Consider the following 13,381-nt stretch of genomic DNA (forward strand, 5'->3'; position numbering starts at 1 on the left):
GAAGGTAGCAGAGTTTTCATGCTAAGAGAGCTTGTTGGTGAAATTCGGATAGTTTTAAAGGTAATTTGGTAACACTTTAATTACAGGTGAGTAAAAAGTGCAGACCACCCAATTTTTAAAAAATATTATTAGGAATAAAAAAAACTAATTCGATTAGGGTTTTTAAGACACTCTTTAATCCATTTTATTTTAAAGGTGTTATTCAAGTCATTGAAATTTATTAATTCGAATCCTCCTTGTATCCTAAGAAACACTACTACAGTGCGACGCGAGTCAGTGACGTCAAACGTATGCGCTTAACAGCGCCGCGTGGTGACGTTCCTGCAGACCTAGCAAAACATCCGCATTGACGCTCGCGCGTCCAGTCAGCGAGCACGAGGAAAGTTTTCAACATTTGTTTTCTTAAAAATAAGAAGCTGCTGAGGTTCTCCTACCAGTGTCGCCACCCCTAGAACATGCCCCACGACCCCGACCCTCCACCGGCGAAAAAATTCAAGCCGGGGTCCGTGTTTTTCCGCCTGGAGAAGAATAAACCTGGAATGCTGCTGCCCAGAAAGGGAAATGTGATCACCCCGATTGACGTCCAGAGGAAACGGCTTCCAATCTACCAGGCGAGAACTCGGCTGTTGAACGAGCTGAGGCAGCTTCATAATGCTATCATCATTGGTAAATACCTCCAGACGGCTGCTGGATCATCACTATAGTAGATCCCTGCACACAGAGAAAGCACATTCTTAATGCTTATTTATTTCAAACTTTTTTATAGTTGGACAATATTTCTGCAAAGGATGGCAGGGTTAATGGGATGTCCTATTAGAATGATATATTTTCTGTGGGTGTGTCTTTTTAATGTGACCCACTTTGTTCCTTCAGGTGAGACTGGCTCTGGGAAAACCACCCAGATCCCTCAGTACCTGTTCGAAGATGGCATCGGCAGGCAGGGCTTGATCGCCATCACCCAGCCGCGCCGGGTGGCTGCAATCTCCCTGGCAGGAAGGGTGGCAGAGGAGAAGAGGACTCCGCTTGGGAAGCTGGTATTTACCGTATTCATAATAGTGCCTTAAAAAACTTTTTTATGTCACATTATAGCCAATGTCACACAGTAACTGAAAGCAGCACATAATTCTCTGAAGTGTTGAATTGATTTCAGAAGCGAATGGCATTCACCAAAGGGAACAAATCAGACAGCTTTTCTCATAATTACGAGATACTGATATCATAATTATAAGATCTTATCTAGTGATTATGAGAAAAGATCTAATAATTACGAGATCTCATCCATATATTTGGTTATGATTACTTGAGCCAGTAATGATGCATCTCTCAGAAAACTGCTCTTCATGATTATTACTTAGAAATATCTGCATCTGTTCCGCTGAACAGTTCTCTCTGCAGGGTTCCCACGGGTCCTTAAAAAGTCTTAAAAGGCATTGAATTCTTCAAAATAAAACTAAGGCCTTAATTGGTATTAAAATGTCCTAAGTTAGTCTCGTAGGTAAATTTTTAAAACATCATAAATAGGATTATTTTTATTACGATTTATTTTTGTAATATAAATACAATGTTAAAAATGACAAATTTTTTTTTTTTATTTAAAAAAAAAAATAACGGTTCGCCATTATTGGTTCCATCCCGATAGCGGAACCAATAAAAGCGTTGTTGCAACTGTAAATGTAATGAAAATTGTCTATCCAGCCAAGAGCCATGGCTAAAACCAGTACCAGGGGACATACATGAGGCAAAGTGTATTTTGTGCAAGAAGTCATTCAAGCTCGGAACGATGTGAATTAAGGCAGTGGAGTCGCACATGCGAAGCACGAAACACAAAGCGTCAAAATCGAGTTACCGAGAAACAGCCGGTATTTCTCAGTTTTGTTCCACCCTTGTCTCTGCAATGCCTCCACTTATCACCAAACCAAACATACTAAGAAAACGATACAAAGAAAAATAGCTGCAAAAAAAGACTTAGCACTGGTTATGTTGGGGCTTTAAAACTGATTTGTTTTGTTCCCCGCTAAAACAAAGTTTGTGAATTCAGTTAAATAATTGTTAAAATATATCTGTCATTTGTGTGTTTTTAGCTTTCTTCCTGTATGGGAAGCTTTACAAAATTTGAAACATTAGTGCAGTGGTTTATCGCAAGCAGGTTTTTCTTGTGTTTCTTGTGAGTTTGGTCTTAAATTTTTATTCCAAGTGGCATTAAAAAGTCTTAAATTTAACTCTTGAATTTAACTAGCCTTATGCTGTAGGAACCGTTTCTCTACCCAGGTCTGACCTAATCGCTCCTGTTTTCCACTTCATCAATATAACCCTGGATTACTACTTGTGGAGTAAGCATACAGCCATATGACTAAACACGAAAATCCGTCAAAAGCCACGGTAATAGATCCGTATGATTTTGGTTTGACATATGAATTGACATGTTGCTGAAGTTGGGACCTGGGTTTCTATAGAGACATTGTTTTAAACCAGGGGTCTTCAATGTTTTCCAGTCCAAGGACCCCCCAAACTGATGGGGAGATGGAGCTGGGACCCCCTAATTTTATATATGGTTTGAAATGTGTTATATCAAACAATCATATAGTCACTCTCTTACAGATGAAGTCATGTGACGAAAGTAATTTCACCCTGGGATTATTAAAAGATTTCTGATTCGGATTGATGGGATAGGTGTTGTGAATGAAATGGTGCCCAGCTTGAAAGAGCTCCTGTGTGTCGTTTAATGTGTGCATTGATGACTGAAAGACATCTTCCGCCTCCATTTATTTATTTACTACAGTGTGTTGAATTCATGTCAATTTAAATACATTTCAATGAGGGAAATAAATTGCAGGGGGGAATATAAAAAAAAAAAAAGTCTAATCAACCAAAACTTTGGCGACCTCCATGCAGTGCCTCCTTAGACCCCCTAGGGGACACGGAACCCCTGTTAAAGACCTCAGTTTTAAACACTTCTGAATAGAAATAGAAAAAAAAATACAATACCAAAATGATTTTAGAAAAGGCTGTTTTGTCAGACTCATTTTAAGTTGTAATTTATTTCATTTTTACTATTTTTTTCAGCTTTCATTTTTTTCAAACAAATCTTCATATACATTTTTTTATTTCTATTTCTTTAATGTATTTCTTCCCAGATATCTCTTCTTTTTTTTTTCTCAACTAAGTTTTAAAAATACCCGATTTTTACAGTCAACATTCTCTTCACTTCTGGGGCCGGACTTCGTTCTGGAGTGAGGAGCAAAGACACATTTGGTTGACCAGGCAAAATGGGATGCTTTTTTTCTTTCCAGATTTCCATTTACAAAACATGTTCTGTTCTTGCAACATTAATGGAACTGAATTCTGTCATCTCTAACTGCCTGGTCAACCAAATGTGAGACCATTTGCTCAGCATTAATGCAGGTTGGAGGTTGACAAGTCAGTTAAAATGTTAAACTAATTACTTAAAAATATACAATAAATACATTAAGAATGGATAAGAAATGTAGGGAGCAGCAAGCACCTCTCATGATCACGAGGTATGGCTCCTGAAGACGCTAATGTATCAGAACCCATGCAGATACCTTCCAATCCCAACACGAGAGAAAAAAACCAGTTAATATCGGCCAAAAATATCCCTCGACGTATCGGTCAACCTCCAGTTAAAGTATATCTGCTCTTTGCTCTGTTATAATCTCTTCAGTCAGGTGGATGGAGTCCACTAAATATGAGCCTGGAAGATAACTGCTTCACCTTCCACTGGTTCACCTTCTCCCAGGATGATGTCCATTACAGCATCATCTACAGATTAGATCAAAGTTTATTCTTGTGTTTGAGGGGCCTAGTCAAAGTTCAGAAAGAAATGTGAGCGAAGGGCTCAGAAAGTATATTTAATTGTGATTTTCCAAGAGAGGGAAAGTGTTTGTCCAAAGCTGGTAGAGAATTGAAAAACAAACTGGGGCATGAATCTAAATCTTTGCTAAACCAAACCTATTATATTTTAATAAAAAATAAATCAGACTGATACCATTTATTATCCTTTATAACCATCTGGTTTTATAAGTATGAATATGAAAAGGTTCAAAGGTTATGAATACCTTTGCTAGCCTCTGTACTGTTACATTTCTCCTCTTTTAGGTGGGCTACACAGTGCGTTTTGAAGACGTCACTTCACCTGAGACCAAGCTAAAGTTCATGACGGATGGGATGCTCCTGCGTGAGGCCATCGGAGACCCCTTGCTTCTGCGTTACACCGTGGTGATCCTGGATGAGGCTCACGAGCGCACCGTGCAGACCGATGTTCTCTTTGGCGTGGTGAAGAGCGCTCAGCGCAGGCGGAGGGAGTTAAACAAGGTTCCCCTGAAGGTGAGGGGAGTAGGAAACACACCTTTTTGTTCATACCTGTTCACTGCTTCTGATTAAAGCAGCTCCTCTGCAGGTCATTGTGATGTCTGCCACCATGGACGTGGATTTGTTCTCGGAGTACTTCAACAAGTCGCCGGTGTTGTACCTGGAGGGGAGGCAGCACCCTATTCAGATCTACTACACCAAGCAGCCCCAGTCGGACTATCTGCAGGCTGCACTTGTTTCCATCTTCCAAATCCACCAGGTTGTCTTTGATAATTGATGGAGAAATACTTTGAAATGTATAGGATGGGGTAAAAATAAGGAAGCAGGACTTCTGGCAGTTTCCCTCAATTTTATAGAGACGGGGTTAGTTAGAAGGTGCTGTTGGCTTATTCCTTCTGACAAGCTGTCCTTGTTGCTTCCTCATAGGAAGCACCACAGTCCCATGACATCTTAGTGTTCCTGACGGGCCAGGAGGAGATCGAGGCTCTGGCGAGGACATGCAGAGACATCGCCAAGCATCTTCCTGATAGCTGTGGTCCCATGGTGGTTATGGCCCTGTACGCGTCATTGCCTCCAGCTCTGCAGCTCAGGGTCTTCCAGCCGGCGCCTAAGGTTAAACAAACAGGACATGTAAACACTCATTGGTACAGTCCTTGTTGTAACCTCCTTCTGTCTTGTCTTACGGTACAGGGCTGCAGGAAGGTCATCCTCGCCACCAATATTGCAGAAACATCAGTCACAATCTCTGGGATCAAATACGTCATCGACACTGGGATGGTGAAGGCCAAGCGTTTCAACCCTGGTGAGAGGTTTCAGTCAGTCGTTTCTGCTTGTCATACTGTGTCATTGAGTTTTTGGATCTTACACCATTAAATCAGCTCATTTTATTTCCATCAGTTGTTGTCTTTCCTCTCTCGGACATTTAAAAGTATCTGCTCTTCTCTTCCTTTTACTGCCTACAGTCAGAAAGCTGAGTGTATTTTTAGTAGAGATGTACCGATACATCAGCTGGCCGATTTCAGTGTTTCTTTCCTTTATATGCATCTGCTGATATGTGGAGGTGTTGGCAAATTGATAAGTGTATTGTGTAAAAATAATAACTGATGTGTGTCTGTTTTAATATTATTTCTTAAAGAAATATAGAGAAATAAGATGCTGGTTTGTTTCTTTGCTTGAATCGGTGGTTCCTAAACTTGGGGTGGTGCCCCCTCTAGAGGTGGCCAAGTGTAACTGCAGGGGAGCATGGTGCAAATCTGAGGTCTGCAGGCTGTGGAATCTCTCCAATGGCCTCTACTTGGGCCTAAAATAGTAAAGAACCAACTTATGCAGCATAATATTAAGAACCAGTCATCGAAGCTTTAGGGTTTTTAAAAACTGTATATTATCTAATTTCTAAGACAGGCAGGATAATAGTACAATAAATATGTTAATAGATGTTCGTTTTTGCTAGCTTGAAAAATATGTTACAACAAATAATACCCTATAGAAAAAAATCCCTTCTCCATCCTTATGAAACTTTTTTATTTATTTATTTATAAGCTAAAAAACAAATAAACTGTTGTTTTTTATAAATGGCAAAAGATTTCCTTCATCATATCTATAACAAAAATAATGAGTTGTGTTTTATTCAAAGGTATATATTATTGACGGTTCTAGACCACTTTCTCTCAGCTGGACTCAGGCAAAAACTGCTTTTTGAATTTTAAAGGTGTAGACCCCTGGTACAAAGGAATTGAATGACTGACCAAGTTTGAGGGTCTTTATAATTTATTTATTGATTTCAATGAGGAAACTGTGGTCCTCAATAGAATAAATAGCTAAATGTAAAATAATTGTAAAGTCATTTCCGAATTCTCCCGAGTGAATAAAGTGAACGTGATTGGTCGTTTATCAATTGTTTTTGTGGAAGGTCTGCAAGCAAGTTTGATTGTTGCCGGTTTCTCGGAAGCATCTTGCTAACCAGTTAGCAACTTAGTGCTAGTAGGTTCCCAATGGGAAATTACATTGGGACTAAGTAGCATTTAGCAACAACTCTGTCAAGGACCGCTATGGACAGCGGAAACATGCAAGAGAAGGAGAGTTTTGTGTCGGAGGTCGTGGATGAGCCTTTTAGTTTTGCTGTAAGGTCTTTCAAACTTTTCTCTTTTTTCTTATGGGAGGACGACATAATTAACTTCCCCCTGATAACAGTTTTCAATTGTCCGATAAAATACAGGGAGAAATATCCTCTGTGTTGTTGGGGTCTATATAGTCTTGAAATTTTTTTTCTACAAAGCTCTCACATTTAGTATCATTTAGTAAATTATTATTAAGCCTCCACAGGTTTTCTTTAGTATTCTTTATTATTCTATATTTATCAACATTTTGTATAAAGAAATAGTCTAACCTTGAATGCATCTGATGGGAGTAAGAAAGAAAGTATTTTTTGTCTCCAGGGCCTAAGGTCCTCCATACATCCATCAACGTTAATTCTTTAAGGATTTTTTAAATATATATTGCTTCTTTCTTAGCCTTTGTAATTTTGCCCGAGAAAGGGTTTAAGTTGATGTTCCAGTCTCTCCCGCATATCAATATTCCAGATGCTTCTGTTGCAATTGTGTCAAAAAACTTTCCTAATAAGCTGTTAATTATTTCCGGGTGGTCTGTACACATTCATTAAGTTGACCTCTTTATGATCTATGTATCCTTTAATCAGTACTGTCCTACTTTGTCTTTAATTTGTGAGAACTGAAAATCCAACCTATTGGATAATAACATTGCTGCTCCCCTTGAGCTGCTTTTTGAATATAAAGAAAATACATATTTTTAAACCCCATTTTGCACAATTTTTCATGCTCAGCAATAGAGAGATGTGTTTCTTGTATCTTGTTGTTTTTGTTTCATTTTTGCAAGAACTTTGCCACTTTTAATGGGTTTGTGAAGCATCTAAAACCTTTTCTTTTTAAATCTTTAAAAATATATTGGATTATATCCTGTTACAATTCAACACTGCCAAATATTTTCTTCCTCTTTAAGATCTCATCAGAAGGATTTGGTTGAACATTTTCCAGTGTCAGTATCTAATGCTCAGATGACATAACCTGCTGTGTTTTGCCCCTAAGACAGCGGTTTGGAGGTGCTGGCCGTTCAGCGCGTTTCCAAGGCTCAGGCGTGGCAGCGGGCCGGCCGCTCTGGCAGGGAGGACGCCGGCTTCTGCTATCGCCTTTACACCGAACAGGAATTCGACAGCCTCATCCCCATGACGGTGCCTGAGATCCAGAGGTGTGAGGTTTCTGCTTGAACCTCTCAGGTCAGAGCGACTGAAGAGGTTTTCTTACTGCTGCTTCTCTCTAAATGTGTGTGTTTGTGTCCTGCAGGTGTAACTTGGCCAGTGTGATGCTGCAGCTGATGGCGCTGGGCATCCCTGATGTGATGAATTTTGATTTCATGTCCAAACCCTCTCTAGGTAAGATGCTTCTTTTTTTTCTTTTTTTTTTAAATCTCTTCCTGTTCATCTTTTCTTCCTCTGTGGAACTTTATTTTACCTAGAGGCCATCCGCTCTGCTGTGGAGCATCTGGAGCTGCTGGGAGCTGTAGAGAGGAAGGATGGGCAGGTTATCCTCACCACTCTGGGCAAGAAAATGGCCAGCTTCCCATTGGAGCCTAGATATGCCAAGGTGCATTTTGCCTTTAGTGTAAATTTGGTTATTCAAAAACTATGGAGCACGATCTGTCTCAAGTTTGACAAATACGCATATGGGATTCATACATGCACAGAACATGATTCACACATGCACAGAACAAGATTTACCAAAGTATTTCTGTTCCATAAAAATACTAAATGAAATTACAAAGTACCAGTGGTCTTTTGAGTGTGGATTCTTGAGATTGCTCTGAGGTGCCTCGATACACAAATGCCTTTTGTGTAGGAGTACTTTCTTGTGGGTGGCTTATACAAGAGAGCTTTGTGAATGGTGGCAAACCATTCCTTGCTAAAAAAATTATGACGAGGAATCTTGTTCTGTGCATGTGTGGCTCTTGTGTGCTTGGGTGAACCGTGCTGTGTGTGGATCTTGTACTCCATAAAAAACTTCCAACAAGTAGCATAAACCAAGGCATCATATGCACTAAAAAGTACCTTTGACCATTTTATCATGCGTTTTGCTTCGTCACAGACCATCCTGCTGTCCCCGGACTTCTCTTGTTCTGAGGAGATCCTCAGCATTGTGTCTCTGCTCTCAGTGGACACTGTTCTGTACAACCCACCTGCCCGGCGGGATGAGGTGCTCGCGGCACGCAAGAAGTTTATCTCCAGCGAGGGAGACCACATGACACTGCTCAACATCTACAGAGCTTTTAAAAAAGTTGGTGGGAACAAGGTGAGGATGGTGGTGGGGGGGGGGGGTGCCCTGAAGGATTCGGAAAGCCTGCTGCTAACCCGCTGCAAATGTTTGTTGTTGTAGGAGTGGTGTCGGGAAAACTTTGTCAACAGCAGGAATATGAGTCTGGTGAAAGATGTCCAGGCTCAGCTCAGGGAAATCTGTCTGAAGGTACAAATCTGTAAAAACAAGATTCTACTTTTCAGTTGTTTCACTGAAACCAATCTAGAGAGAAATCCTTCATATCCTTCAATCATATCCGCGCACCGGCTACCATTTATTCATCCTGTCCGCTGAACTGCTGCTAGTTTTACTTACATAACAGGAAGATGTCTAGTGCTACTACCATGAGCTCACTCTCGAAATGGAATTGAAAGATTCAGATTAGCTAGCCTAACGGCGGGGATGACGTCATACACACTGCTTCGTTTAAAAAAAAATATAAATACAAAAAATATATAATCGCGGATGTCTGGGGGGACAGTGATTTGCCTACATGTTATGAATGCTGGCGTACCATAAATGATTATGAACAGTTTAGTTTGTGCTTTAAACTCGTTGGATATAACCTTACCGAATGTCTTCAGAACAGCTCCAAATGACACAAAACTATTTGATTCAAAATTATTTGATTCAGGTGTGTTGAACCAAAGGCACATCTAAAAATTGCAGGATACTGGCCCTCAGGAGCTGCACTCAACTTTAGGCCACCACCTCCCCAAAGTCTATCATCAAAGAGTTATCTCTAACTCTGATGATAGACCAGTTGTCTAGAAAAAATTGTGTTATTTTGAATTATTAGAACAAATACTTGAACACCATGCTTAACTTAAGTTCCTGTTTTCCCAGCTGAACCTGAAGCTGGAGTCGGGTGGGGCAGATACGGGTAATGTCCGCTGCTGCCTCGCCCACGGGATGTTCACCAATGCTGCCGAGCTGCAGCCTGATGGAAGCTACCTGGCTCTGGACACCAAGCAACCAGTCGCCATCCACCCATCCTCCGTCCTCTTCCAGGCCAAGCCAGCATACGTGGTGTTCAACGAGCTGCTGCACACGTCCCGCTGTTACATGAGAGACTTGTGTTTGGTGGACCCAGACTGGCTGCTGGATGCAGCACCAGACTACTTTGGCCGCAAGATCCACAGCACCAGGAGCTAACATGAATTACATTGCACTATTAGTGTTGAAGGACTTATGTACTTTTTGGGCTCCACTACCTCCAAGCTAAAAACTATCAGGCATGTGTCACTGTAGCTCTGCTGATCAGCGCCTCACAATGCCAACTTCCTTTAGCCTGTTGTGCTATGTGACTCTTTTAACCAGTGACTTATTTTTCTACCTATGCTTTAGCCTTTCCGGGATCTGCATGCATTTCGGCAGCACAGATTACTTGATTGAAGCACAGTTCACCGGAATCCAAAGAGCCAATCTTTGCCAAATACAAGCAGACTCTTGTTGCACTGTTATGGATGATGGCAAAAAGTCTGTTTGCCTTCAGAATATCAGCGTTTTTCAGACCTTTCTTAGCAGGTAGTTTCAGGTTTATACAGACAGTCTATCAGAATTGACTGAAAAGACGGTAAAAATAGTTAGAATCTGTTAAACAGAAAACCTAAATCATACCAGCTGCATCCCTTGCTGTGCTCGCCCATGCATGTTAACTGACACCGACATGCATGTTGGGTATGAGTATGTGGCATGCCTTACCTCTTGTTGCTCTACTCTTAAACATGTGTTGAACTGATGATTACTCAGACTCTTCAACTGTAAGAAAGTAAGTTCTAAGATGGCTAATGTAAGCAGGGAGTGCGTGAAGATAAGTCAGTTTAGTGTTGGGCTTATTTGTGGTTACTCTGGACTCAGGTTTGTCGAAAATCTAACCAGAACAAATGCATCAATTTATAACTCTGCTAAAATGTTTCTTGGCAACCCTGCCCAAAATGAACAGATATGTTGGTTTGATGTTTTTTTATTTACACTGAATTTGTTGGGTTCACCCCAACTTTAATGTCTAGCTTATCTTTCTGTTCCGATATTACAAAAACATACATGCATGCATAGTTTATTTGAATAAATGCAAATATTGAATAGTTTAATTAAATTCTGTATTATGTTGTTATAGTCTTGCCTAACCGCACCTGTTTCTAATAAAAACCACTTGATCAGAACACAAGAGTCTAGGAGTCACTAAGAAGAATACTATGCATTTAAATTAGGAGTGAGGAAAAAAAATGATTTGGCAATATATCGAGATTTTCAGCTGCCAAATATAACATTGATCTTTCAGTTCAACTCAGTTATGCTGCTGACAAAAGCAGCCTATGTATCCTACGTAGCCTGGGTATCCCATGATTCATTGCCAGTCCCAGGAAGCCGGTGTAGGAACTAGATCTGTTCAGGTGGTCAGATCTGCTCAGGTCCTGCACGTGCCAATGACGTTACGCTACATGATTGGCTGAACTTTCCCACATGATGTAAGATAAAGTGGTTGCCCAGACTACGATAATGACTTAATGACCGATGAAGGTCATTATCTGATTGATAACAAAACTGAAAAAAAATCTTTTTATGGTGAGCAAAGTAACTGCAAGACCATGATATAAAGGGGGAGAGCTAGGTAGCGCTGTAGCTAGCTGTGCTCAGTAGCTAACAAATCTGTCATTACCCGATCCGTACCGGAAGCACGATCCGTACCATCAGCTCATTTGCGCGTGCGCAAACAGAATAACTTCCGGTGGAAATATTTCCTTTTTCTTACTTTTTTATTCTTTTGTATTTTTTAGAGGCATGGGTTTCTTTTTGTATATCTTTGTATTTTCGTCAATATTGCATTTTCTAAAAATAAAAAAACAGAAATACATAAAAAAGTTCAATTGCCTTGTGATAGTTACTTTGACTGCTCTGAGCATGCGCAAATATACGTCACACAGCGTATATATTTAAATTTTTTTAAATATTTGATTTACTCTGTACTTAACTATGCACTCCAGCAGTACTGATCCCACAATGGATTCATTTGCTACCTTTCGTGACCTGCAGTTTTTCATTGATAAGGGAACATTTCCCGAAAATTTGGATTTTTATTCCAGAAAAAATGACATCAAGCAATACAATGGATTGAATTTAAAAAGCATCCATTTCTTCCAGAAAAGTCTTCAATATTGTCTTTACGATGTAGTTTAGTATTCTTTAATTATTTAAGGATATAAATAAAGTTTTTTCAGTACCGTAATTACATTATTTTTTGGCGACCTGGAAGTTATTCTGTTCGCGCAGGCGCAAATGAGCTGATGGTACGGATCGTGCTACCGGTACGGATCGGGTAGCGACAAGATCAGCCTGTTTTAGCTCGGTCAGCACTACTACACTACTTTTGAATTCATATCAACAACAACCGTTTGTTTTCTACAAGAACAATAACTGTTGTATTTGTTTAAAATCTCAAGAGTCATTTTTTAGGATGTTCCATTTGTCCTTCCCTGCCCTCAGATCTTAGTAAAAATAAAAATACGTTTTTTTGTCACCTTGTTAAATGGCAGAGCTCAGTCTGTCTGAGAAAGCAGTACTTTCCTTCAAGACTGACAATGACTTTCTACTTTGGGCTATAGATTGGCAATGAAATGTAAAATAATGGCTAATATAGGTAATTATATGTTGAAACTCAAAAAGAGATTCGATACTAAAACAGGTGCAATACAGTTTGTCCGAATGGAGTTGCCACACGTTGACGTCATAAGAAGGGGCAGGGCCCCAAGTAGATCTGGTACCTACACCCATAGACATTTATAAAGAGTAGACCCCGCATCGGCAGCTCTCTCTCTCTCTCTCTATATATATATATATATATATATATATATATATATATATATATATATATATATCGGTCATTCCAAGGGCGTAGGTTTGATTTGAACTTTGGTAGGGACACTATTGGTCTGGTGTCATTGGTGCTATGCAATATGCATGCCCTTTTTTATGCTCGATGTGAGCATCCGTACTGATAAGAGGAATTCATTGTTAAAAGAGAAAAGCAACATTTTGCTCCATTAATAAAAATGTTATAAGCTCTACACTCATTAGATGCTGTTTATCAATGTTTGAAGCATCACCGGCTCTGATGAATGTGGAATTAGGACTGTTTTCCACTTTGAAAACTGTTTCATTTGAACGACTAAGAGAGAAGGTAAATACAGTATTTTCTTTTGAAGATATAGAATTGTGCAGAGTTAAACCCCACTCTTATATTTGTACCTACTATTCTCTCTCTGTATCAAGCATAAATAATACATTCATTAAAATATTAACTTCACTATAAAAGTTGAACATCTGGGCTGTAGTTACTCTGTGTAGCCAATTTCATGTATTTCATTTGGGGCTGAAAAAAATGAATCATATTAATTGATTATTTCAATAATCGTCAACTAATTTAGTAAGTGATTCATCATTAACTGGAGTATAGAGACTTTAAAACATACAGTAATATAAATGTAAAATGTGCCTTTCCCCACAGAGCAACCCACTTAGATCAGTTATTATATCAAAATTGTAAAAATAAAAACAAAAAAATGAAAACAGTAATATCAACTTAATATCGGTAAAAAGGAAACCCTCACATCTTCTTTTTTAGTTGGCTGTGGTGGCTAAGAATCAGAAATGTTGATGGCTTACAGCCTTTTATTTGCCCATTTTTCCAG

The 13,381-nt window shown here is 39.5% G+C and overlaps 1 protein-coding gene across 1 annotated transcript; it reads left to right on the forward strand.

Annotated features, from left to right (window-relative positions):
• The first annotated feature begins 312 nt into the window (after nucleotides 1-312).
• dhx33 (DEAH (Asp-Glu-Ala-His) box polypeptide 33) lies at nucleotides 313-10,855 on the forward strand. Its single transcript, XM_038269960.1, has 12 exons — nucleotides 313-666; nucleotides 874-1,034; nucleotides 4,117-4,344; nucleotides 4,418-4,588; nucleotides 4,756-4,941; nucleotides 5,020-5,131; nucleotides 7,431-7,590; nucleotides 7,686-7,774; nucleotides 7,858-7,985; nucleotides 8,484-8,687; nucleotides 8,772-8,858; nucleotides 9,537-10,855. The coding sequence occupies exons 1-12, from the start codon at nucleotides 456-458 to the stop codon at nucleotides 9,843-9,845; spliced, it is 2,046 nt and encodes a 681-aa protein (XP_038125888.1). The 5' UTR covers nucleotides 313-455; the 3' UTR covers nucleotides 9,846-10,855.
• Nucleotides 10,856-13,381: the final 2,526 nt, after the last annotated feature.

Source organism: Cyprinodon tularosa, unplaced genomic scaffold (genome assembly GCF_016077235.1).
Source record: "Cyprinodon tularosa strain WSP-4 unplaced genomic scaffold, ASM1607723v1 ctg745, whole genome shotgun sequence".
Lineage (NCBI taxonomy): Eukaryota > Metazoa > Chordata > Actinopteri > Cyprinodontiformes > Cyprinodontidae > Cyprinodon > Cyprinodon tularosa.